Source organism: Oenanthe melanoleuca, chromosome 1 (assembly GCF_029582105.1).
Source record: "Oenanthe melanoleuca isolate GR-GAL-2019-014 chromosome 1, OMel1.0, whole genome shotgun sequence".
In the NCBI taxonomy this organism is placed as follows: domain Eukaryota; kingdom Metazoa; phylum Chordata; class Aves; order Passeriformes; family Muscicapidae; genus Oenanthe; species Oenanthe melanoleuca.
Genome location: NC_079333.1, coordinates 33,640,530 through 33,661,336, shown reverse-complemented (window position 1 = coordinate 33,661,336; position 20,807 = coordinate 33,640,530). Strand labels below are relative to the sequence as shown.

Genomic DNA, 20,807 nt, shown 5'->3' with positions numbered 1-20,807 from the left:
AAGCACATCCTAGGAGCATCCTGCCCCACAAGTAAACTCATTTATCAGTGCATAAATAAGATATCTCTTACAGGCATTCATCATGTTCATCTCTGCCCATTAATATCTGGTAAACCAAGGGTGACTGTGTCATGAACCTCAGGCAGAGCTCAGTAAATATAGCAGTCATTTTATATTTTTAGCATCAGTTGCCAGCTTGTCTTTCTGACAGTCCATGATACTTTGTATACACTTTCAGCAAATCAATCTTTTTTCAGAGCTCAGCATTTCTCACCTTGTCTGTGGCAGAATTTTGTACTCTGTGAACAGGGCCCAGAGCACACAGTGCTGTTAACAATCAGTGAAATTAAACAAATGGGTGTCCTTTCTGTTTCATAGCCCTGAAGAGCCCTAATGTATCAAACTCACAGGAAAACCTCTTTCATGTTTCCTTCTAAGGGAAAACAGCTGTGGCTGTAAAAACAGAACTGGTATTAGCATACTTGCCAATATTTAGGGCTATATGGTTGGAGGACAATAAGTTTGATGGCTCATCCTCCCCTCATGTGGATAGTTCAGTTCCTGAAATTGGAAAGGAAGTAGAGTTCCTTTGCAGTGACTCTCAGAGGTGTTGGCCCACCTGTCTCCTGCCAGTGTTTGTCCTGTAATTTCCCCCAAAATATATGCTATTTCCATGCTGACCCAGTCCTTTTTAGGTGGCTTATGGATGTTGATTTAACATCTCCTAGATTGGTTGGAGGAATGGCCTGTTTTATGTTCCTACTGGGAACCAAAATATAAATTAATCTATTGTATGAAAATACCTTGGCTTTATACCTGCCAGATAACTGAGGTGAGTGCAGGTCTTGGGAACATTCTGCCATCTGATCACTGATTGTGGTCAACTCTGTGCTGTCATCTAAAAGGCCTAAGTGACACATCATTTAAAGTTACATCAGGCAATCTTCATTGCACAAAGCACTGTTTATGGTCACAGCCATCCTGCTGCCCTCAGTGCAAAATTAAGAACTGAATGCACAGTGAACACCCTCCACACTAGGTCAGTTTACTCACTAGGAGTGAGGCACCTAGGCAGAGAGCCTTTGGTAGAGCTGTTGTGGGGATGCAGAGCTCCATTTCCTATGGCAGTCAGGAAGTGTTGCATCCCTCTGACTTTATTTATGCTAAAAGATCAGCCATAGCTTCCTACAGAAACACTTCCTGCTTGGGAAGAGACGTGTGAACTGGCCATAGTAAGTAAAATCAACATGACTGCATCAGGCAAAGATTTTTGGTAGGCTGGGACATAAATCTCTGTCCATCTGCAGAAGGGAAGATGTCAACAGAATTGCTTTGTGTCCTAGGCTCTCCTGAATGATCCACTGTATATTGGACTGAAACACAAGAGGGTTCGTGGGAACCAGTACGACGAACTGATTGATGAGTTTATGCAGGCAGTTACCAACAAGTAAGTGGGGTTATATACATGGCTCCTCTGGGCTGCTTCCATTTAAGAACAAATGTTGCAACTCCTGAAATAAACATTAGTATAATTGATTATCCAAGCAAAGGAAGGACTTTCAATGCAAGTCTCCTGGGTGGTCTGCAAATGACTCTTTGTTCTTGAGCACTCTGTGTCAAAAATATTTGTCTCCAGAGAACTGAAATGGGACTGAGTATTTATAAGCATTTCCTATCCACATAGGCCAGAGGTGTCAAACATGTGTCCTATGGGCTGTATCTGGCCTCTGTCATGTATTTATGAGCCTCATTCAGCGTAGTCAGAACCTAAACTTTGGTTTGTTTACACTTTATAAAGGAAGTTTTGCCATTGTGAAAGAAATTATGTTAATGGAAATGGCATGTTCCTTCACATATTGTGGAGTCTGCATACTGCCACTCTATGGCTTTGTCAAAAATAGGAACTTTCCTGCTGGCATTTAAGTCTGTGGAGTGAGAAGGCCAGGATTATAAGCACTGTCCTTTTAAACATGGGAGAGACCAGTTGCATCCTTCCATTCATACTCACTAACTGGGATAGAGGGTCTCTGATTTACCCGGGAATTTAACATGGGAAGAGCAGGACTACCACCTCAGCCCTGTGCATCTCTCTCTGAAAAATAAAGGAAAATGTATTAAAATCTCCATGACTATCCAGAGAGATTATCATAAGAAGGAAAGCAAGGACAATTGTTAAGGAAAAAGATTCATATTTGGAAAACTACAAGCTCCTAAGCAGCTTTTTTTTACTTTCCTAAAGCCATAGATGATACTGATAAGGAGCAGCAGAGAGCTGCAGTCTCTGCCTGATTGCCAAGCTGCTGCCTATCTTTTCTTCCCAGTGAAGGAGCTGTGTTTGATCCTCCTTCTGTGTCTCCAGCCAGCTGGATGTGTGTGTGTTCCTGCACAAAGGGGAGGGAGTGGGTGGTACATGTCATCAACTCACAGTTCCCCCTGTCTCCCTGGAGGTAGGAGGCACCATGACCAGTGTCTGACACAGCACCTACCCATCCACTGAGAAGGATGGGTTTACACATGGTGTGACTGCCCAGCTGGCTGTGGGTGGAGGAAATAGGGACAAAAATGCAGTCACAGCTGAACTTTCTTTATATTTGATGAAGAATCTTGACTGAAATGTAATTTGATTACATTGTAGTATTATGTTAGATGCTTTATGCATTATCTAGTGGGAAGAAATTCTTAGAGGCTAGAAAGCTGGTAAAACACAACTAGGAAATCACAAGAGACAAGCAGAAACTATTTTAGAGTCATCAGGGTTGATTTGTGGAGGTTTTGTTTATTTTGATTGTAGTCACTAATGAATCCTTCAGGGAAACCCCATCCTGCTTTCTTCTGGCCAGAAAACCATGGGGCTATTGCAGTGTTGGTGTTGATGGTAGAATGGGAACAATAGAATGAAAACACAAATAATGGTCTCAGCCATCATAAATTTGGCTCTGAGATTTAGGCTTATGGTGTTTAGTGCAAAGCTCATTGCACCCACTAAAGACAACTTGCCTTTTCTGTTCTTGCTGTTGGAGAGGAAGGATTGGCAGCTATTTTCCTGTGTTTAGTTTACATGAGCTAATGTCCACATTGAAGGGAGAAGACCATGACACAATAAACTCTTATCTTGGGAGGTGGTGAAGTCATGTCTAATGCATTCATCTAAGTGTTGGTAATCATGTTCCTGGGGCCCATGTCCATGCTTTTCTATTTCCCTTAACCAGGATGAGTTCCTTGAACACAGTAAGGCCTCTGAAAGGTCTCAGCAAAGTGAGGCTGGGACATTCTGCATTCACATCTGTAGAGTATCTGGAGATCCTAGAGCAAAAGGAGCCATTACCCCATATCATCATCCTGACCACCAGCATACTTTAAAGCATTGTTGGGGTGTGATCCTTGTGCACTCAGGGCTGGTGAATAATCTGCTATCAGCCTGGGTTTGGCAAACTCATATGAAACAGGTTCATTCTGTCTCAAATTTCCACTGGAATGATTGGATTCAACCCAGTAGGAGCTCTCACTTCTGCTACAAAAGGAAGCAGAAATTGTTCAGAAGGTCAAGAACATGCTGCTTTATTGTAGCCTGCTTCCACTTTTGAGGCAACCTGTGACTATGAGCTGCTGCAATCTCTTATGCAAGTCTGTAATGTTACATCCAAATTCAGTTACTTGGAGAAGAACCTTTTGGTTTTTTGCCACAAATCCCTTGCAGTTTGGGGTTTCCTTTTCATCTTGATATTCATGCAGAAATTCTGTCTAGTTCCTGAGGGTACTTTAAGTTCTCATGGAAACCATTTGTCAGTTCCTCTGCAGGAGTACCTCCTACCCTGTCAAAGCACTGCTGGCTCAAGGGACATTTGTCACTGAAGTGGAATGTGTTGGAGCCCACAAAAAAGCCAGAGGAGTGAAGATTTAATCTTCTAATGGAATAATAATATCAAACAGATGTTAAATTTCTGTTGCTGGAGACCCATAGAGTCAGTAGAACAGATTCCTGGTCTCATAATACCCACCTTGTAATGAAACCAGGCATGTGCCGGAGGCTTCAGAGTTAGCCACACCAATATTTTAAAATAAAGTGTGGGCACCCCGGGCAATTTTAGAAAGAAAAGCTCTTTCTTGGATAAATTCCTGTGTTTTCCTGCTGCCTAAACCACCATTCATTACTCTTTCACCTAAAACATGTGAAATGACTAAGCTCTTTAACAACAGCTCTGAGCTATGCCTTTTGCTCCTCTTGGGAAGCAACTACATGCAAAATTTGGGCCATTGAGCCTACCTGTGTCTGAATGAAGCAGTCTGACAAATTGCTGTTTTCTCACAGAGAGCAGCAATGTGCTTCACAAGGGAAAATGCACTGCTTCAGTTTTCTATCTGCTCAGTTACTGTGGCAAAGGACAAGTCTTGCTCTTAACCTGGTACATTTCTTTAGGCTGAAGTAAGTGTTCCCTTAAAGTGCCCAAGGACTGTAATTTGAATAAACCCCAGAATTTTTGGGGCTTGAATATCTGATCAGATGAATCCTTGTGCAACTTTCATCATGCTCCAAGGGGCCAGACCTGTCCCAGAACTCCAGCCTCCATTCTGAGCTCTAGCTGCAGTCAGTGGCTGGCAGATGTGGAACATGCAGCCTGAGACTCTATGAGATGCAGTTCCCTATGCCAGCAAACTGTGTCACAGAAGCCTCATTAACCTGTCATAACTTCACTCCCCTTTCCTTTCCCATTGGTGCTTATTAACAGAGTGACAAGGGGAACAAGCTTTCTGTCAGCCTGTGCTATGAGGCATTCCTTGTGTATGTTTCATACCTGATTTCTCTTTGCCTAATGCCTTCCCAGTACTTTTACCCAAAAACATACCAGGGCAGGTCTCATGTGCTCTTCAACAATCAGAACCTTTTTGAAAAGAAGCCACCTCTGTTTCAGCAGTTCTCCAGGTCATGGATCACAAATTCACCAGCACTTTTCAGAAATAAAATCACCAGTACAGGTGTGCCCCAATGTTATTCCTTCACATGCTCTGGTTAACTTGGCTAATTGACCTTGAAAGATTAGACTTTATTTTCTACGCACTGATGGGCTTAAAAGAAGCCCTCACATATACTGCTAACACTCAAAGCCACTCCCTAGCATCTGTGGGTCTGTTAGGACACCATTACTAGTGCCCTGGCACAGCTGGTTGTGTAGACCAGATCCAGCCCTCATGGAATACAAGGTGGATATTCTCCTTGCCCATCTACCTCAGACCCCCCGTGGCCAGAGGGACCCTGACACCATTCACGAGGGAGAAGTGATGTTGATGGAAGGAGCCACCCCAGCTGTCCCCTGTCCTGGCTTGATGAGAGATAAGATCATCAGCTAGCATCTGTAATCTGCTTTAAGACACTGGATGAAATTTTAAGTCAAGGAACAATATTTAGGTTTCATTAGCCTGATTTTCTGCTACTGAGGAATGACTGAGTTCCAGATGTGCTGCTGGGGATCAGTGTGGCTTTTATTGCCATGAGTTCAAATCCTTTGGGGTAACGCAGTTACAGATGTCACAAAGCTCTCTGCTCCAGGCTTTTGTCTGGGCTTTTCTACCTATACCAGATGTACCACAGCAGTTTCTGTAAGATGCAGCTGGAGAAGCTCTGTTTGTGCAGAAGATGCAGGGTGAGGCTCTGTTGTGTGCCAGAGGGTAGCTCAAGGCTACATCTGAGGGTCAGCACTAATATGGTTGTATCTCCTGCCCTGCTCCTGAGAAGACTTGTACCTCCAGCTACAGCCCTTCCTCACACCAACTGCAAGCAGAATGATGCCATTTTGCATAAAAAGCTTTTGAATGGTCATAGCAGCATTAGTGCTGATCTTAGTGCTTGAAAGTCATGAGATAGGATGTGCAAAATAGTTGTTTGGAGATTTTTCCCTAAAAATGATATAATAATGAAAGTTTACTATGAACTTTCAAGACTTTTTTTCCCCAAGAACCTTGTAATTAATCTTAATTCATTTTCTCCCTATCCTGTTTCTAACAGTAGTTCATAGCAGATACCCTGGCATATGACTATGAACAGCAATCCTGAGCACATCCCCCAGTTTCCAAAAATCTACAATTCTGAGATTTCTGATACCTTTGTGCTTCAAGGGGTGCTTTTATTGACACAGCACTCACTGAACCCACAGCAGGCTCTGTGCCTCAGAGCATGGTGGCTATGTTTATAGTGAGACTCCTGCCCAATGTTAGAAATTGTCTGTAGCCTAAGATGATGGTGAGGCAGGCAGCAGGTCCTGTTGGGTTTGTGATGCAGCTTCCTAGTATGGGATTTCTAAACCCAGGACCCAGAGTTCTTAAGTTTGTATTGGCTCCAAGGTCCCCCTGGAGCCTTCTCTTCTCCAGGGAGAACAACCCCAGCTCTCTCAGCCTGTCTTCAGTAGGAGAGATGCTCCGTAGCCTTCTCTGGACCCACTCCAACAGCTCCACATTCTTCTTGTGTTGGAGGCCCCAGAGCTGGATGCTGGATCCAGGTGGGGTCTCAGGAGGGACATAATCCCCTCCCTTGCCCTGCTGCCCACATTGCTTTGGATGCAGCCCAGGACACAGTTGGCTTTCTGGGCTGGGAGCATCCACTGTTGGCTCATATTCAGCTCCCCATCCAGCAATACCCCCAAGTCCTTCTCCACAGGGCTGCTCTCAGCTGGCATCTTGTGGAGGTGCCTGACCAAACTGACCCCTAGCCTGTGGCCAGGAATTGTATGGCAGAGCATCCAATTGTATGGCAGACCACTGCTGGTCTGATGAGAAGCCTGACAAGTGTCATAGTAATGATTTAACAGTAAGATAGGCCTTAGGACACCAGACAGACTCAGGTTCTAGTTTGTTTTACTTGCTTGAGTGGACTTTGTTTTTCAAATCTTAAATGCTGAGCACTTGCAAAGCATGATATTTTTCTGGCAATGGGCTTCTTTACAGATAATTTAGTTTTTCTTGGAAAGCAGAATTTTGGTTGCTGGTGTTTCAAGCAGTAATAAGAAGATGACAAGGGCAAGGACAATTTGTTTCTTCCCTGTTTGGTTTTATCTAAGACTATGAAAAGGAGTTGCAGCTCCTCAAAGCAGATTCCTTGCATCATGAATGGGTGAAAGCACTGCTATAAAATTTTAAATTCAGACAAGGACTGGAACTTCTTTCTTGTGATTCTTTCCATAAAGGAACATGATCTTCTTGTAAATACTTTTTTTTGCATGCATGTAAGAATGTATTATACTCTGTCCTCATTGCCAAAAAAAAAGACCTTTTGATAGTGGTCAGCAAAGGCACTGCACAGGTCCTCAGGCCACCCTTAAAGTTCTGACTTGGGTAGTTTTGGTTAGATGCTTCTCAAATGGTAACTGCTGGCTCATGAATTTTTTCCTCACTGATCTCATGGCTTATAATCAGTCTGAATGAACTCAAAGAGGTACATACAAATGAGGATGAAAGAAAAAAAATGGCATAATGAGATTGTTTAGGCAACTGAGAAGCCTCCTGAATAAAGAATTTAAAAGCAATGTAATCATTGCTCCTTTTCTGGGATTCACACTCCTTTGTTCCACGTTTTTGTTCTACCACTTGTTCCAGGAGGTCATGCAGTGGAAATGTGTATCATTCTCTGCAGGGGATACAGACTTTGCTAAGAGCATCTTTTCTCTTGGCACAGCCCAGGTCTAGGTGGATAGTAACAGTACCAGAACAACAATACAGCAATAAACAAAGCATGAATCCTATGTTTGTGCATTTTCCAGGAAATGGGATAATTTCTTAATAAAAATTTTCAGGTAATAATTTTTACAGTAGGCTTATAATATTATATATGTTTAGATCCTAGAGTCATCCTTCATTAGGGTGACAGTTTGTACTATTATTTTAATCAATAGTATATTGTTTAATTGAAAGTACTTTTTGTACAAGATTTGCTAGGCAAAGACTGGAGATTGAACTAAAATGAGTGTATGGGACCATTGTATAAAGCATTTCCCAGTGAGGCTATTTTCACAGGAAGATTTTTGCAAGATATGAGATCCAGAATTTAGGTCATAATTATTTGTGGCACAAAACCATGAAATAAGTAAACTAATGAGACTGCAATATAATATTTGCCTGAAAGACTGGTGAATTTTTTTGGATGAGGAAGAACTCAAAGTGTATCTTTGGGACAAAGTGTATCTTTTTGTTTCCAATTCTATAAAATGGGTAAATTAATTCCAGAGATGGCAGAGAACAGGATCCCCCAGATGGTGGTCTGGCTGCCAATAGGAGACATGGTGACAATATTAAATAATGACTCTTGTAGTGTAACCAGTTACAAGTTTCAGCATGTCTGAATTCTTTCAAAAACACCTCTGTCCAAGCATCCTACTTGACAGCTTACAAATATAAGAATGACTCATGCTGAGGCGAAAGCTCCAGTTCCACAAGGAAACAGAACTGCAGAGACCCCATGAAATGCAAACTGCCCAAGAGGAATGGCAACACTTGGAACCCAAAACCATTGAAAAAATACAACCTTCCCTTTTTTGAAAGGGAGGTAAAGAACCAAGAAGTGGGAGAAACCACACTGGACCATGGCATTTGCTCAATTTTAATGTACCTTGTCAGTCTGAAATCCTGATGTTCTACATTTGATATTTCCTTGTAGATACAGGCAGTCAGATCTTGGCTGTTTAACTACTCGTGTCCCAGTTGCCAAGAAGATCATAGAATGCTCTAGAGAAGATGAATCATTGACAGTCAGGATGAGATTGCTGGAGAGAGCCAACCTTAGCTGGCCATGCCTTTCCTGGACTGGAAAACATTCAGTCCTGATGTGACCTGCTGATCTGCTTCCAAATCTCCTTCAGGCTCTCAGCTGAAAGTTAGGAGATGAGTCACATGGATCAGTGGAAGAACCTATGAGAATTGACAACCAGCCAAGCAGACTGACCTCAAGAGTCTCTTCCTATCACAGCAGTTTGAAAGATCTCTCTGCAGGGCCAGGATCAATTCTTTCTGCAAATTTAATAACATTTAAATGTTTTGGAAGGGATCATCAGAAATCCCTGTTCAAATACTCACTTTACAAACACTTTTTCTATTAAAAGGCTTCCTGCATCTATAGACAGCAAGTATATGCATACTAACTGGGACTGCATTCATATCAGATGTCACATATTAAACAGAACAGAAGATTCAACAAAATCATACCTCATTAAAAATGATTCCTCCAAAGGAATTCATTAATTTTGGTTTCTTAGTGGGAAATACAGTGTTTCCAATTAAAGACAATTTTGCAAAATCAGATTTCATTTTAAAATTAAAACATTATGATGGAAGAAGATCGGCCAGTATAATTCACTTCATCAAGTATTTTTTTCTGGATGTGTTTGCTGACAGGGGACCACTTGGACACCACACACAAGGGATGGAACAGGGCAGTTTCTGCAGACATCATCAAAGAAATTGCAAACATTGAAGGGCAGCATAGTATTTCAGTGAAAGGGTGATAAGCCAGTGGCCTAAGATGCATGACATATATTTAAGATGTTCCCAACCAGATCTTCCTGACTGTGATAATTAGATAATATTAGATTACCTCTCCTAATTTAGGTGCCTAAAGTTTGATATCTAAATTTAGGTTGGTCATCTTACTCTGCCTTCACAGACATTCTGAAGAAAGAGGCATCTCCAGAGATGTTATCTACTTCCGTTTTTCACTTAGACTAGTTGAAAGAAGTTGCTGTTGGATATGCCCTTTCTGTCCATGGTCAGAGAGAATTGTCCAGCTGGGCAATACACAGGTGGGCATTACACAACCAACTTATAGATACCTAAAGGTAGTGAAGAAATTCCATTCTGCATTGCAATTCATTGGCTGGATTCCAATACATGTAGCAGCTCTCAGGACACTCTTTCCTTTTGCAGTACCAAGTATTCTCCACTTTCTTACCTGAGCTGGACTTTTTCTTAGCATTGTTACATATTAAAGGACTTCTGTTCTCCAGTCCCAAGTTGGCTACATTTTACTTTTGGGTGCTACTCAAATATTTTTTGTAGAGCGCTCTGAATTCCTTCAGGATGAAAGGAATTACACAAATACTGAGATGCTGTGCTGTGGGGGAGGGACAGTAGAACTGACTCATCATGTTGATGTTCACAAAGATCTTGCTGCACATGGCCCCAGATGCTGGTTTGCTCAGGCTCCTTTCTAAGTTTATCCTTAGCCTGCTCTGGTCACCCTCAGATGGGGCACTGCATGCAGCACCAAAGTACCACTGGAAAAGGGCAGCAAGACTAACTGGTAGATTTCTTAGACAACTCAGTAAGTCAGCTGCCTAGTTGTGTTTAATTTCAGTGACTCTGGATTGCACAAATTTAAATTTCTCTCAAAACTTCAGAAAGGTGAGTAGCTCCTGAGGACTAAGATCATGATCTGAGATTCCCATCTTTAACTGTGAATCCAAAATACTTGGTTCTTTCATTTAAGGCATCCAGTTATTGGGTCTTACCATGACCAATTTGTGGTCTTTGTGAATGAAAACTTATTTTTCACATTAGGCAAAGGCTCACATAAGCTCAAAAATTGAGTCTGTACTTTAAAAAGCTGAGGAGATGTACTGCAGCGAAAAAGAAAGCAAAATAGCTTAGTGAAAAGAGCTTACACTGCAGCACTGTGCTGTTATACTGAGGAGCAGAAAGAGAGATGAAGTGTTTATGGGCTATCATACTTCTTTTGTGCTCTGCTTAATAAACAAGGATCAAAGATGGAAATAGAAGTAACTTGTGCACTGTCCCATGCTGCAGATCACAAACGAGAAGTGAGGAAGGAATTCACAGAGCTGGTCACACGTACATTAATGCTGGCTGAGATCATTGATTTTGTTAAGCAAGTCAGTAATGTTGATATTGGTATCACTTCCTCAGTGATACCAGTAAATAAGACTCGTGTTAGAGAAATAGTTTCTATAGCAACTGAAGTTGCATAAAGATTTGCTAACTATTTGCTATGAGATATTAGCAGATGTTCTGCATTCTGTGTCATTTCCCTCTTAGCTATGTTTTCCTTACACATCCAAATGATGACTAAGAGGAACCTCCATTAGTAAGCTGATCTTCAACCAGACCAGGTTGCTCAGGCCCCTGTCTACCCTTACACTGGAGCATCCACTACCTCTCTGGGCAGCCTGTGTTAGTCTTTAACCACCCTCGCTGCAAAAAATATTTTTCTTATATCTAGTTTAAATTTACTCTCTTTTAGTTTAAAACCATTACCCCTTGTCCTGTTGCTACAGGCCCTACTAAAAACTCTGTCCCTATTGTGGTCCTTTTCCTAAAAGCAAACACAGAGAATGGGAAGCAAGTGTTAGAGCCAACCTTTGTCCCTTTTTGAGACAAGGGGGTTTATCAAGTGAGAGATTCTCATGATGGACAAATGAAGGAGCACAATGCATGTGCTTATCATTGTTTCCTTACTGACAGATATGTTTGAAGTGGAAAATAATAATAATAAAAAATTCAAGGCCCTTATAGGAGAGCCTGACTGCCTGACTGTGAGTGCCATGAAAAGACCTTTTCATGACAGAAACCACAGTTCACAAATGGAGTATGTTTTATCCAGTATCAGTTTCTACACTAAAGCAGGGGTGTTCTGCCACAGATTTCAGTGGCAAAGGAGGAAAGTCTGAATAGAAGATATGTAAGGTGATGCTACCTCTAACAAAGTGCAGCTATTTAGAGGCCCTTCATCTGCCTGCAGCCCAGAGGTTGCTAATAGTTGCATTACTCATTCCCTGAGTTTCTCTTACTGCCCTATCACATTTATGTGTGAGAGACAAGTACTTATGGCCCTTTTAAATTTTATTTGCAAAGCTTTAATGCAGCCTAGAGTCATACAAACTTCTGAATGTGTATACATATGGACCAGTCTGAATATTACCCAATTTATAAACTGCACACTTCTCCTTGAAATTGCTGGAAATTACTGGACAATTATGGAAAGTTTGCAATTATTTCCTGCCTTTTCACTCTACAGGTCACTAGCTGTCATTGCGTGCTGGTTTCTTGCTAAAAAGCTCAGTGGAGAAAAACGTTTCCAAAGCACAGAAGTGTGGCTGTGAAATCACACCATGAACCACTCAGTCCCACCGTGAAACACTCACTCTATGGGATCCTACAAGCAGATTTTTTTCTCATCTCTTGGCCACTTACAGTTGAAGGAGGCCCTTGGTGGTGTTCTCTACCTGGTGTCCCCTTTGCAGTCAGATTTGCTGTAATGCAGTGTGGCAGCTGCAACACAAAGAGTGTCTCCTTTCCTTTGGGAAGCTCCTCTGCAAATACACCACTGAAAATTTCTCATACCAAAAGTACAAAGATGCATGTACATATAGGTATATAAGTACACATATTAAGAAGCCGCTTGAATTGAATACAATTAAATCCTGGTGACTCCAGTTTCTCAGTGTGTGGACTTTGGGATGGGTGTGATCCTGTTTGCTGTTACTTTTATTTCTGCACTAGAGTCTCTAGCTCCATTGTCTTAATAAAAATATTGTGTCCTATGTTGTATAAATATATTTATTCATTTAAAATTTCCTTTTAACTTGCAGGTATGGCATGAATTGTCTGATCCAGTTTGAAGATTTTGCCAATGCTAACGCTTTTCGTCTCCTCAATAAATACCGCAACAGATACTGTACATTCAATGATGATATCCAGGGTAAGCACTGTTAGGAAAATCAAATTTAACCTTCACCTTGTCATGAGAAGCAGTGGTTAGTATCACAAGACTGTTTATTTTACAGTAGTCAGATGTCTGACAAATTCTAGAGTTTACACAGAAGCATTTAAAAATATAAACAGAAGTGCAGCCACCTGAGTTGAAAGTGAGTCTCCATTGTTTTTAGGAGTTTGGCTGTTCATTGCAGAAACATTCAAGGGAGAAAATGGATCATATGCTTTAGATTATGTAGGTAATTTAGAGAGTTCCATTAATTTTCTATAATTTGGCTAAAACAATGATGACGTTTTAACAGTTGTGCAAGGGTTTCCGTTTTCATGAGCCAGGTGGTCATTAGCTGACCCTGATATTTTCCCTCTATTGTTGTACTCTTTACTACATGCACAAAAATAAAGGTAAACCAGCTTCTTTCCTCTCTGTGGATGCTAACTCTGCAGTAATTTGAGAACAGGTTTGTTCTCCCGTAGCATGGTTAACATAACTCTTCCAGTGTCAAAGAGAAGTGACAGCAGCAAAGCTGGGCTTATAACAAGCAAGTCTCCAGGCCATGAGAGGCTCAGCAGTCAGCAGGATTGCTCAATGCCCAGAGGGATGCAATCTGCATCCCAGTCTGATGCTGACTCTGCTTTAAACCTTTGGAAGGGCTGTTTGCCCATTTGACAGGGACAGGATCTTCCCAAGTGTGTATAAACAACCAGTTCTCCTCTCAGTCCCTTCATCTTTTCTTTTGTCTAGTCCTGCTTGAAACATGCAGGAATTTCCAAAGTTTGATTTAATTATTTGCAGTCAGTTGGGCTCATCCTCACTTGTACTTGAAAGAGACTGAAAGAAACATCAGTGTTATTTTTCACACAATGTTGGTTCTTTTGTGAGCAGACTTTCCAGTGCTGTTTCTGCATCTGCTGCTTATCTAACAATATTTGGCAATGTGTATAGCAGCTTCTTCCTATCTGACACAAGGAGTAAGATCCTGGTTTGGGGAAGTATGGTTGTGTAGTGGGATGCATGGACATTTTCATTAAGAGGGTTTAGAAGCAGAGAAGCTAAAGGCATTTCAGGGGAGGGCAGATGGATACTCCTGTACAAGAAGACTCAGGAGGTGTACTTGCCACCCCCAAAAATTTCCAGTGGAGAGAAAAGCACAGAAAAAGAAAACCCAGGAGATACATTTTTGAATTGAAGTATTGAATGGGGGAACCAAGCACTCAGACTTTTCTGAAGATGGACAGATGAAGGCCATAATAAGAAGCCAATGTTGTAAATATTTATTTTGGATTAGCTGCTCTTTCTGAAAGTGGAAGGGAACTCGGCAGTCAAAAAGAGGCCAAGTGATGTGGCAAATCACACATCAGGGGCCTGGATGTAGGTTTTCTTGGCAGAACTGGACTGAATGTCAAAGGTTTCTTGGTGAATTGGAAAGGTTTCTTTGATAATAGAGAGAAGAAAAAGATAATAGTAAAGCTAAATTGCGGATTCTGATTGGGAAGCAGGAGACTATTTTTTATAGTTTTATTCTCGCCATAGGTCATAGCTGAATGTCTCAGACAGTTCCTGGTAATGTCTGCCCCAGAGCAGCAAACCACATCCAGGAGGATGCTGTAAAACAGTATTGTCATAGAATAGACCTTATCTGATTCTCCCCAGTTGGATGCATGTCACAGTGCATGGAAGTTGTCAATTCCCCTGAAAATCCTTTCAAGTCCTGCCTTTTGAAAGAGTAGGATTTTACTTCTTTGTAGTAAGACACAGTTATATTCTCAAATAAAGCATTTTGCTGGCACTGGTTTCTCAGTAGTAGATAAGTAAAGAAATCCTGCTGAGCTCCTGCACAACATGCAATGAGTCAAAAGAAGCAAGCACCTGTTTTTTTATGGAGCTGTCAGAAAGAAAAGGGAAATCCAAGCTAGGGTTGTAGTCAGAAATGAGTTTTGAGGACTTTTAGAATGCTGAAGTAATGTCAGTGTACTCAGTTAACCATGCCTTGGAGTCATGCCAGAGATAAAAGAGTTCAATCTGAGATGAGTAGTCGGATTTACCCACCCTAATATATCCCTCTGTAGCTTCAATGATATGAGAAAGGTAGGAGTGGCATTTTCTCACTTACACCCTCCAGTTCTTTGGATGTACCTTTGACTCTCTCTTTTCTAACATGCTAATGTTTCATGACTCAGCTACTTAAAAAACTGCTAGAGTTCAATGTAAGTAGTGTTTAAATGATTAATGAGAATTATACAAAGCCTTGTTTAAACAGGCCTGATTGATTTTACTCGAGCGAGACAGGAACAGGCCTTCTGAAGCCTGAATTATTCCAACTTCTGAGCTGGGAATGTTTTAAGTGTGTTGAATTAAAAACACATCTTGAGCACAAGCAGTGCAAGTTAGATCAGGCCTGAGCTATACTAATTTAAACTCATTGACCATTGGTTACTGGTACTCTGGATGCAGTGTGCCTACACATACACACCCAGATGAGATGAGGGAAAAAGGTGTAAATTGCTTCCCTTAAGATCCTTTAGGCCTCCCTGTTGCTGCCCCAGGGCCTACACAAAATGAAAACAGTTTAAAATATTAATACCTACTTTTGTTTGTTTGTTTGTTTGTTTGTTTTTTGTCCTTCAAATTACTGTATTTCCAAATCCATTCTAACCCCAGAGAATGAAGGTGACTCAGACCCCTTCCAGTTGGAGCCAGCCTGCTGATGCTGAGTGGGATGCCTGCCAGGTACCACCAACTGGGATGAGGTGATTACTTATTCTGAAAGCCATTAGCCTGGGAGCTCTCAGGAGCTGGCTCACAGTGCCCATTGCTTATTCTGAAAGCCATCAGCCTGGGATCTAGGCAGGAGCTGGCTCACAGTGCCCGTGTGTGGGAGCTCCCATTGAAGGAGTGCTTCTCCTTCCTCTAAGGGGGTGATGACATCAGTCTTTTCCCAGCTCTGTCTGGGTTCATGCAAGGGGCAACAGCTTCAATTAGAGCTCTAAGGGAGAAAATTGATTGTCACTTCTTCCTTTTTCCCACTAAAGTACCAGGGCAGGCTCTGAAGCACATAAGATTAGAGGTACATGAGAATGCTTTAGCTCCTGCTTTCTCTTCCTCCTCTAACTTTGCTTCACTTAATTGTTCACAGTGATAAACAGAAAGTAGACAACTTAAAAGTCTTACAAAGTTGTCAAGTCTGGTGAATCCTTGAAGCAGACATCTCTGGATTCGTGCTTCATACAAGAAATTACATAAAGCCATTGAAGATATTAGTTTGGAAGAGACCTCTGGACATCAGCCAGCCCTCCCTCAAATAAAGGGTGATTTCAAACTTAGATCCAAATTTTACATTAGTTCAGGTTCCTCAGAGCCTTGTCCAGCCAAATACTTTGCAGTATATACAAGGATGGCTGTCCACAATCTCTTTGTGTCACCTGTTCCAAAGTTTTCTCATCTTCCTTGTGCATTTTTTTCCCTAATATCTAATTGGAATTTTGCTAGATGCAACTTGTGTTCATTGCCCCTAATCTGTTTTTATACACCTCTGAGAAGAATCTCCAACCAGTGCTTGTAAAGAGAAATTAGATGCCCTCATAGTCATCTCCAGCCTTTTCAAACCCAAGCTCTTCAGTCCTTTTTGTACACCTTGGTCATATTTGTGTCCCTCCTCTGGACTTGCTCCAGTTTTTCATTGTGCTGAAAGCCCTAAATGGGACATGCCTGTCTAGGGATGACTTCAAAAGTGCTGAAATAGAAAAAATTGACTGTTGACACAGTCTAGCAGGCTGTTTGCCTTCTGTGCCACAAGGGCTTGTTGCTGGCTCATCTTCCACTTGCTGTCCAGCATAACCTCAAAGCTGCAGGACTTTGCATTTGCCTTTGCTGACCCTCACGAGTTTTCCCTGAGCCCATTTCTCCAGCCTGCTGAGATCCTTGGGAATGACTGTCATACCACCACTGTATCAATCACTATCCCAAATCTGTAATCATCCATGAACTTTATGGAAGTGCACTCCATTTTATAATCCAGATTGTTATGAGAATTTAAATAGTACTGGCCTCTTTGTACTGCTGACCACAAACCTTTGAGCCTACCAGCCCAGCCACTTTTTCACCTATGCTTTCCAGTTTAGCTGCAAGGATGTTTTGGGCGATTATTTCAAATCTGGTCATGCAGACCAAGGAAAGCACCCAGAGTTTGTGTTCCATGATGAGAACTTTAGGCATGCAAAATTACAGCATCTTCCATGGACATCTGCCTATTTAGCAGGGATTGTTCAAGTGACAAAGTCCATGAAACCTGATGAGATGCATCTAAGAATTCATCTGAGATATGTGGCCAACAGCATTATAAAGTCACTCTTTCAAAGATTATGGTAACTGAGGAAATTCCTAATTCCTGAGAAAAAACCCAAAAGTCACACCTGTCTTCAAGAAAGGCAAAAAGAAAGATCCAGGGAATTTTAGCCCAGCTTGCCTAGCCACAGTATCTGGGGATTACAAATCAAATCTTCTGGAAGTGCACCTAGGAACAGGAAGGTGAATGAAAATGGTATGGATCTCGCAAGGCAAATCATATCCAACTTAGCTGCCTCTTGAGATGTTTACTCAATACTGAACAGCAGAAGTAGTTCTGCAAGTTTAGTCAGAATTGCAGAAAAAATGAAGAAATCTTTAATGTATTATTTAATTGATTGTGTCATTCAAAAGTTTTTCACACATACAGGCAAGACAAAGAGAACAGTGTACAAAAGCATAAAGCCTTTTATATAAAGTAGTCTGCATGCAATGCTCAGGTCCCCCCTTTCACAGAACACCTCTGAGTCTTTTCCAAGTCATTAGAGCAATGGTTCCCTTGGGTTGTAGGATATCAGACTTCTGATGATCCTCAAAATATCTCTTGACCCACCAAACACCTTTTCTCATTATCCTAGCAGATAACCTTTCCATAACCTTCCCAAGACACTTCAGGAAGCAGTGCCTGGCCTGAAGCAACAGTGCTGCAGATCTCAGCTGAGGCTGGGAACAGGCTGACTCCAGTGCCACAAATCTGAGCAGCTTCAAACACTTGGGCAAGTTGGAAATCAATCATGTGCACACAGGCACGTTTCCACGTGCTGTGAGAAGCAGGCAAAGTGAGAGTTCTTGGCTCAGCAGGAACTAATTTTAGAGGATTAAAATGGTACAGTATCTTACTTTGTTGTTTCAGCTGGCGTGGCAAATGCATCGGTAATTATCACAGGAAGCTAAGGAGGGGGAAGCACAATAGGAAGGGAGTGTGGGACCCTACAGCAGTGTGGAACAAAGCAGGCAATGTCTTGCCAGGCAGCTCCTAAGCAGCACGCTTTCCCTGGGGGTTTACCCAGCCTGGAGATAGATGTGGAGGTGTTCTGAGTCCTGTAGAGGTTCACTGTTAACAGTCCCTCTGGGCCTGCTGTGCTTTGCAGAGGAGGAGGCTGCTGCATTTCCCCTTGGTGCTGCTGCCTTAACTATGTTAACTGGGTTTGTGTCAAATTCACACACTGACTGCTAAACAAGCCAGGTCAGAACAGAGTGGCCAAGCTGTACATGGGCCTCAGTTTCTTGGGCTTATCAGTGCAGCACTCTAAAGATCAGGCCCATATCTTCTGTCACTTTTGGGAATTGTGACATTTGTTTCCCTTTCCTTTCCTGCTTTTCTGGTTTGCTGTTTTTCTCATTCAGTGGATGCCACTTCCAAATCCTCCTCTGCAGTGAAGAACACCACAGGTCACCTCTGTGTTAAGCTGTCTGTGATCTTTTAAGTCCAAGCTGAGGAGGCAAAATGAAGAGAAGAAAGGGTAGTGCTCTGACCTGGTTTAGCTTGTGGGTATGCAGCAGCATGCAGAGTCCCCAGTGCTGTAGTGGGGATGGGGATTTCTTACAGAGTGCTGGCAGCTCCCTGACAGCCTCTGCTCATGTGGGTGCCCGAGGGGGCTCAGCCTGCATTGGCACAGTGGTTGCAGGCTGGCACCCTACAGGCAGGAGGGAGGGCACTGCTGCTGTGGCCAGAACCCATCGTTAAGGTAATGCACCCTATAATCCAAGCACTTTACAACAGAAGGATTAAGAGCAGAAACCTAGAGATAGCCTCATTAGGCTTCTCCATTGTCAGGCAGATCTTCTCCATGCCACTATCAATTCTGGGTCACCCTGAAGAGAACAAGTTCCATCCCTGTGCATCAGTGCTTTGTGTTTTACTGCTCTTCTCCTTGACTAACTCTGCACCATCTCAAGTTCATTTTCCTAATGAAAGGAGGCCCTCTAGGGAAAGGGTAACACTAGCCTGCAGTCATGGAGGGGAAGACCTTGGGCTGCAAACACTTTGGCAGGTTTTTGCTCCAGCATTGTTGTATTTGAGTATGCATTTGGAATGGATCTGGACAAGCTCCTCTCTGCTTTCCAGTAATGGGTGGAACTGCTGCAGGGACTTAATGTGAACCAGAATTTGGAAAACCCTAGGCTTCCTCCTCATCCATAAATTTAGATATATTTCCTTGGCTGCCCTTTGCTGGAGCTGTTAAACTAAAGTTTGCTGTTCCCTGGGCCCTCATATTGGCATGGTTTTGACAAGGCCAAGTGTAAGCAGGCAGGTCAAGAGTAAAAAATTAAAGATCAGGATTAATTTGGTCATCTTTTCCACCAATGTACTGTGGAGAAGGGGGAATCACTCACCCAGGTGTTGTGTGAAGAAACAGGCAGTGGTGTGGCTGCACGTTCCCATTGCTGCTGCCATTTGAAGGATTCAGCATGGTGCTGATGCTCAGCTCAGCTCAGCTCAGTGAGCTCTCCAGGACAGGTGACAGGGCAGTGCCAGCCATCAGCATGAGAGGACTCCTGCCCCCAAGCACCCCCGTGGTTCAGGCTTTGCCCCATGTCCCCTGCTTAGCCACTGGCTGCTGGCAGCCACAGCACAGCCCTGACCTCAGCACTGGGCAGCACTTTCCCCAGTGACTGTGCAGTGCTTCCTGCAGCTCCATGTGCAGAGCTGCTCACCCCTCTGCTGCTCTCCCCAGTCTGAGGAAGGCTTGAGTCCCTGGAATGGGAGCCTCCCTGCTGCAGTGCTGTGGAGCAGATCCTTTCCTCAGGTTATGCTCCAGTGTATCTCCACTGACATCTACTGGGGCTTGCTCTCACCTGCAGTACTGCGAGTGGAACATCAGCCCCCACAGGGTTTTCTTTAATGTTTTACAATGTTCTCAGTGTGCCTGAGTGTCAGAAATTGATTCCTGCAAAGATGGCCACTTTACTGAGTGTACCTTAGTTCTAAATGCCTCTTTTTGGTACTGGTTCTGTTGCTGTGGACTTCCCAGAGAGGTCCTGAGGTCTGCTTGCTATTTTGTGATACCATGTTTAAGTCTTTACCATGTTTATCACTTTAAGTCTTGGATAGACAGGATGGTTTGCAAGCACTTTCCTTTCTTCTCTCTGTACCCCTCCATATCTCACCTCAGATACAGACCAGCCAAGCTGACTCTTGCTAATTACTTAGGGAAGCAGTTATCCACAATAGCAGCACTCATTCTCTTTGGAAAACAGATAGACCGACATGTTGAAGGATGGCTGGTTTTTTCTTGCCATGGTGAGGAGTTCCCTGCCACAGTCTGACTTTGTGATTCTTTTAGAACTAAATCACAATGATTAGCCAATTCTTTACATGAACCAGCTGTGAACTCTTCTCCACAGAGATATTCTGTTGTTCCAGGCTCAGAAATTGTAATTATCACAGAAAAATACTGAGCTAAGGCCAAGGTACAGTAACTTCATTACTTGAGTAATGGGGGTGAGATGCAATTTGGGAGACGTGGAAGGATTAGAAACACATTGGAACAAGAGAGGAGGATTAGGAGTGGCAGAGCTAAACAGAGCCCTGCTGTTACTCAAGGCTGCAGTACAAGTGCAGGGGATGAGTAATGGCACACCCAGTCCCACAGGCTCTGCAGACTGAGTCCATGCCCCCTTTCTTCCCATACACACCACTTGTCAAATTCCTGCTAGTGACACCTTTAAAAAGTATCTCAAGTACCTCCCTCTGTTGAATCTCTCAAGAGCATTTCCCACTTAAATGGGTTTGCAAATACCAGCATTTGTCCCA

The 20,807-nt window shown here is 42.6% G+C and overlaps 1 protein-coding gene across 2 annotated transcripts in view; it reads left to right on the top strand.

The window, feature by feature from the left end:
* ME3 (malic enzyme 3) overlaps window positions 1–20,807 on the top strand; it is a 116,169-nt gene that overhangs the window by 87,046 nt on the left and 8,316 nt on the right. Inside the window, exons 6-7 of one of the 2 annotated variants that reach the window (XM_056497325.1) lie at window positions 1,344–1,447; window positions 12,585–12,694. In XM_056497325.1, the coding sequence (XP_056353300.1) occupies window positions 1,344–1,447; window positions 12,585–12,694 (214 nt within the window). The remainder of the gene's footprint in view (window positions 1–1,343; window positions 1,448–12,584; window positions 12,695–20,807) is intronic. The other variant, XM_056497331.1, reaches the window with a different exon arrangement.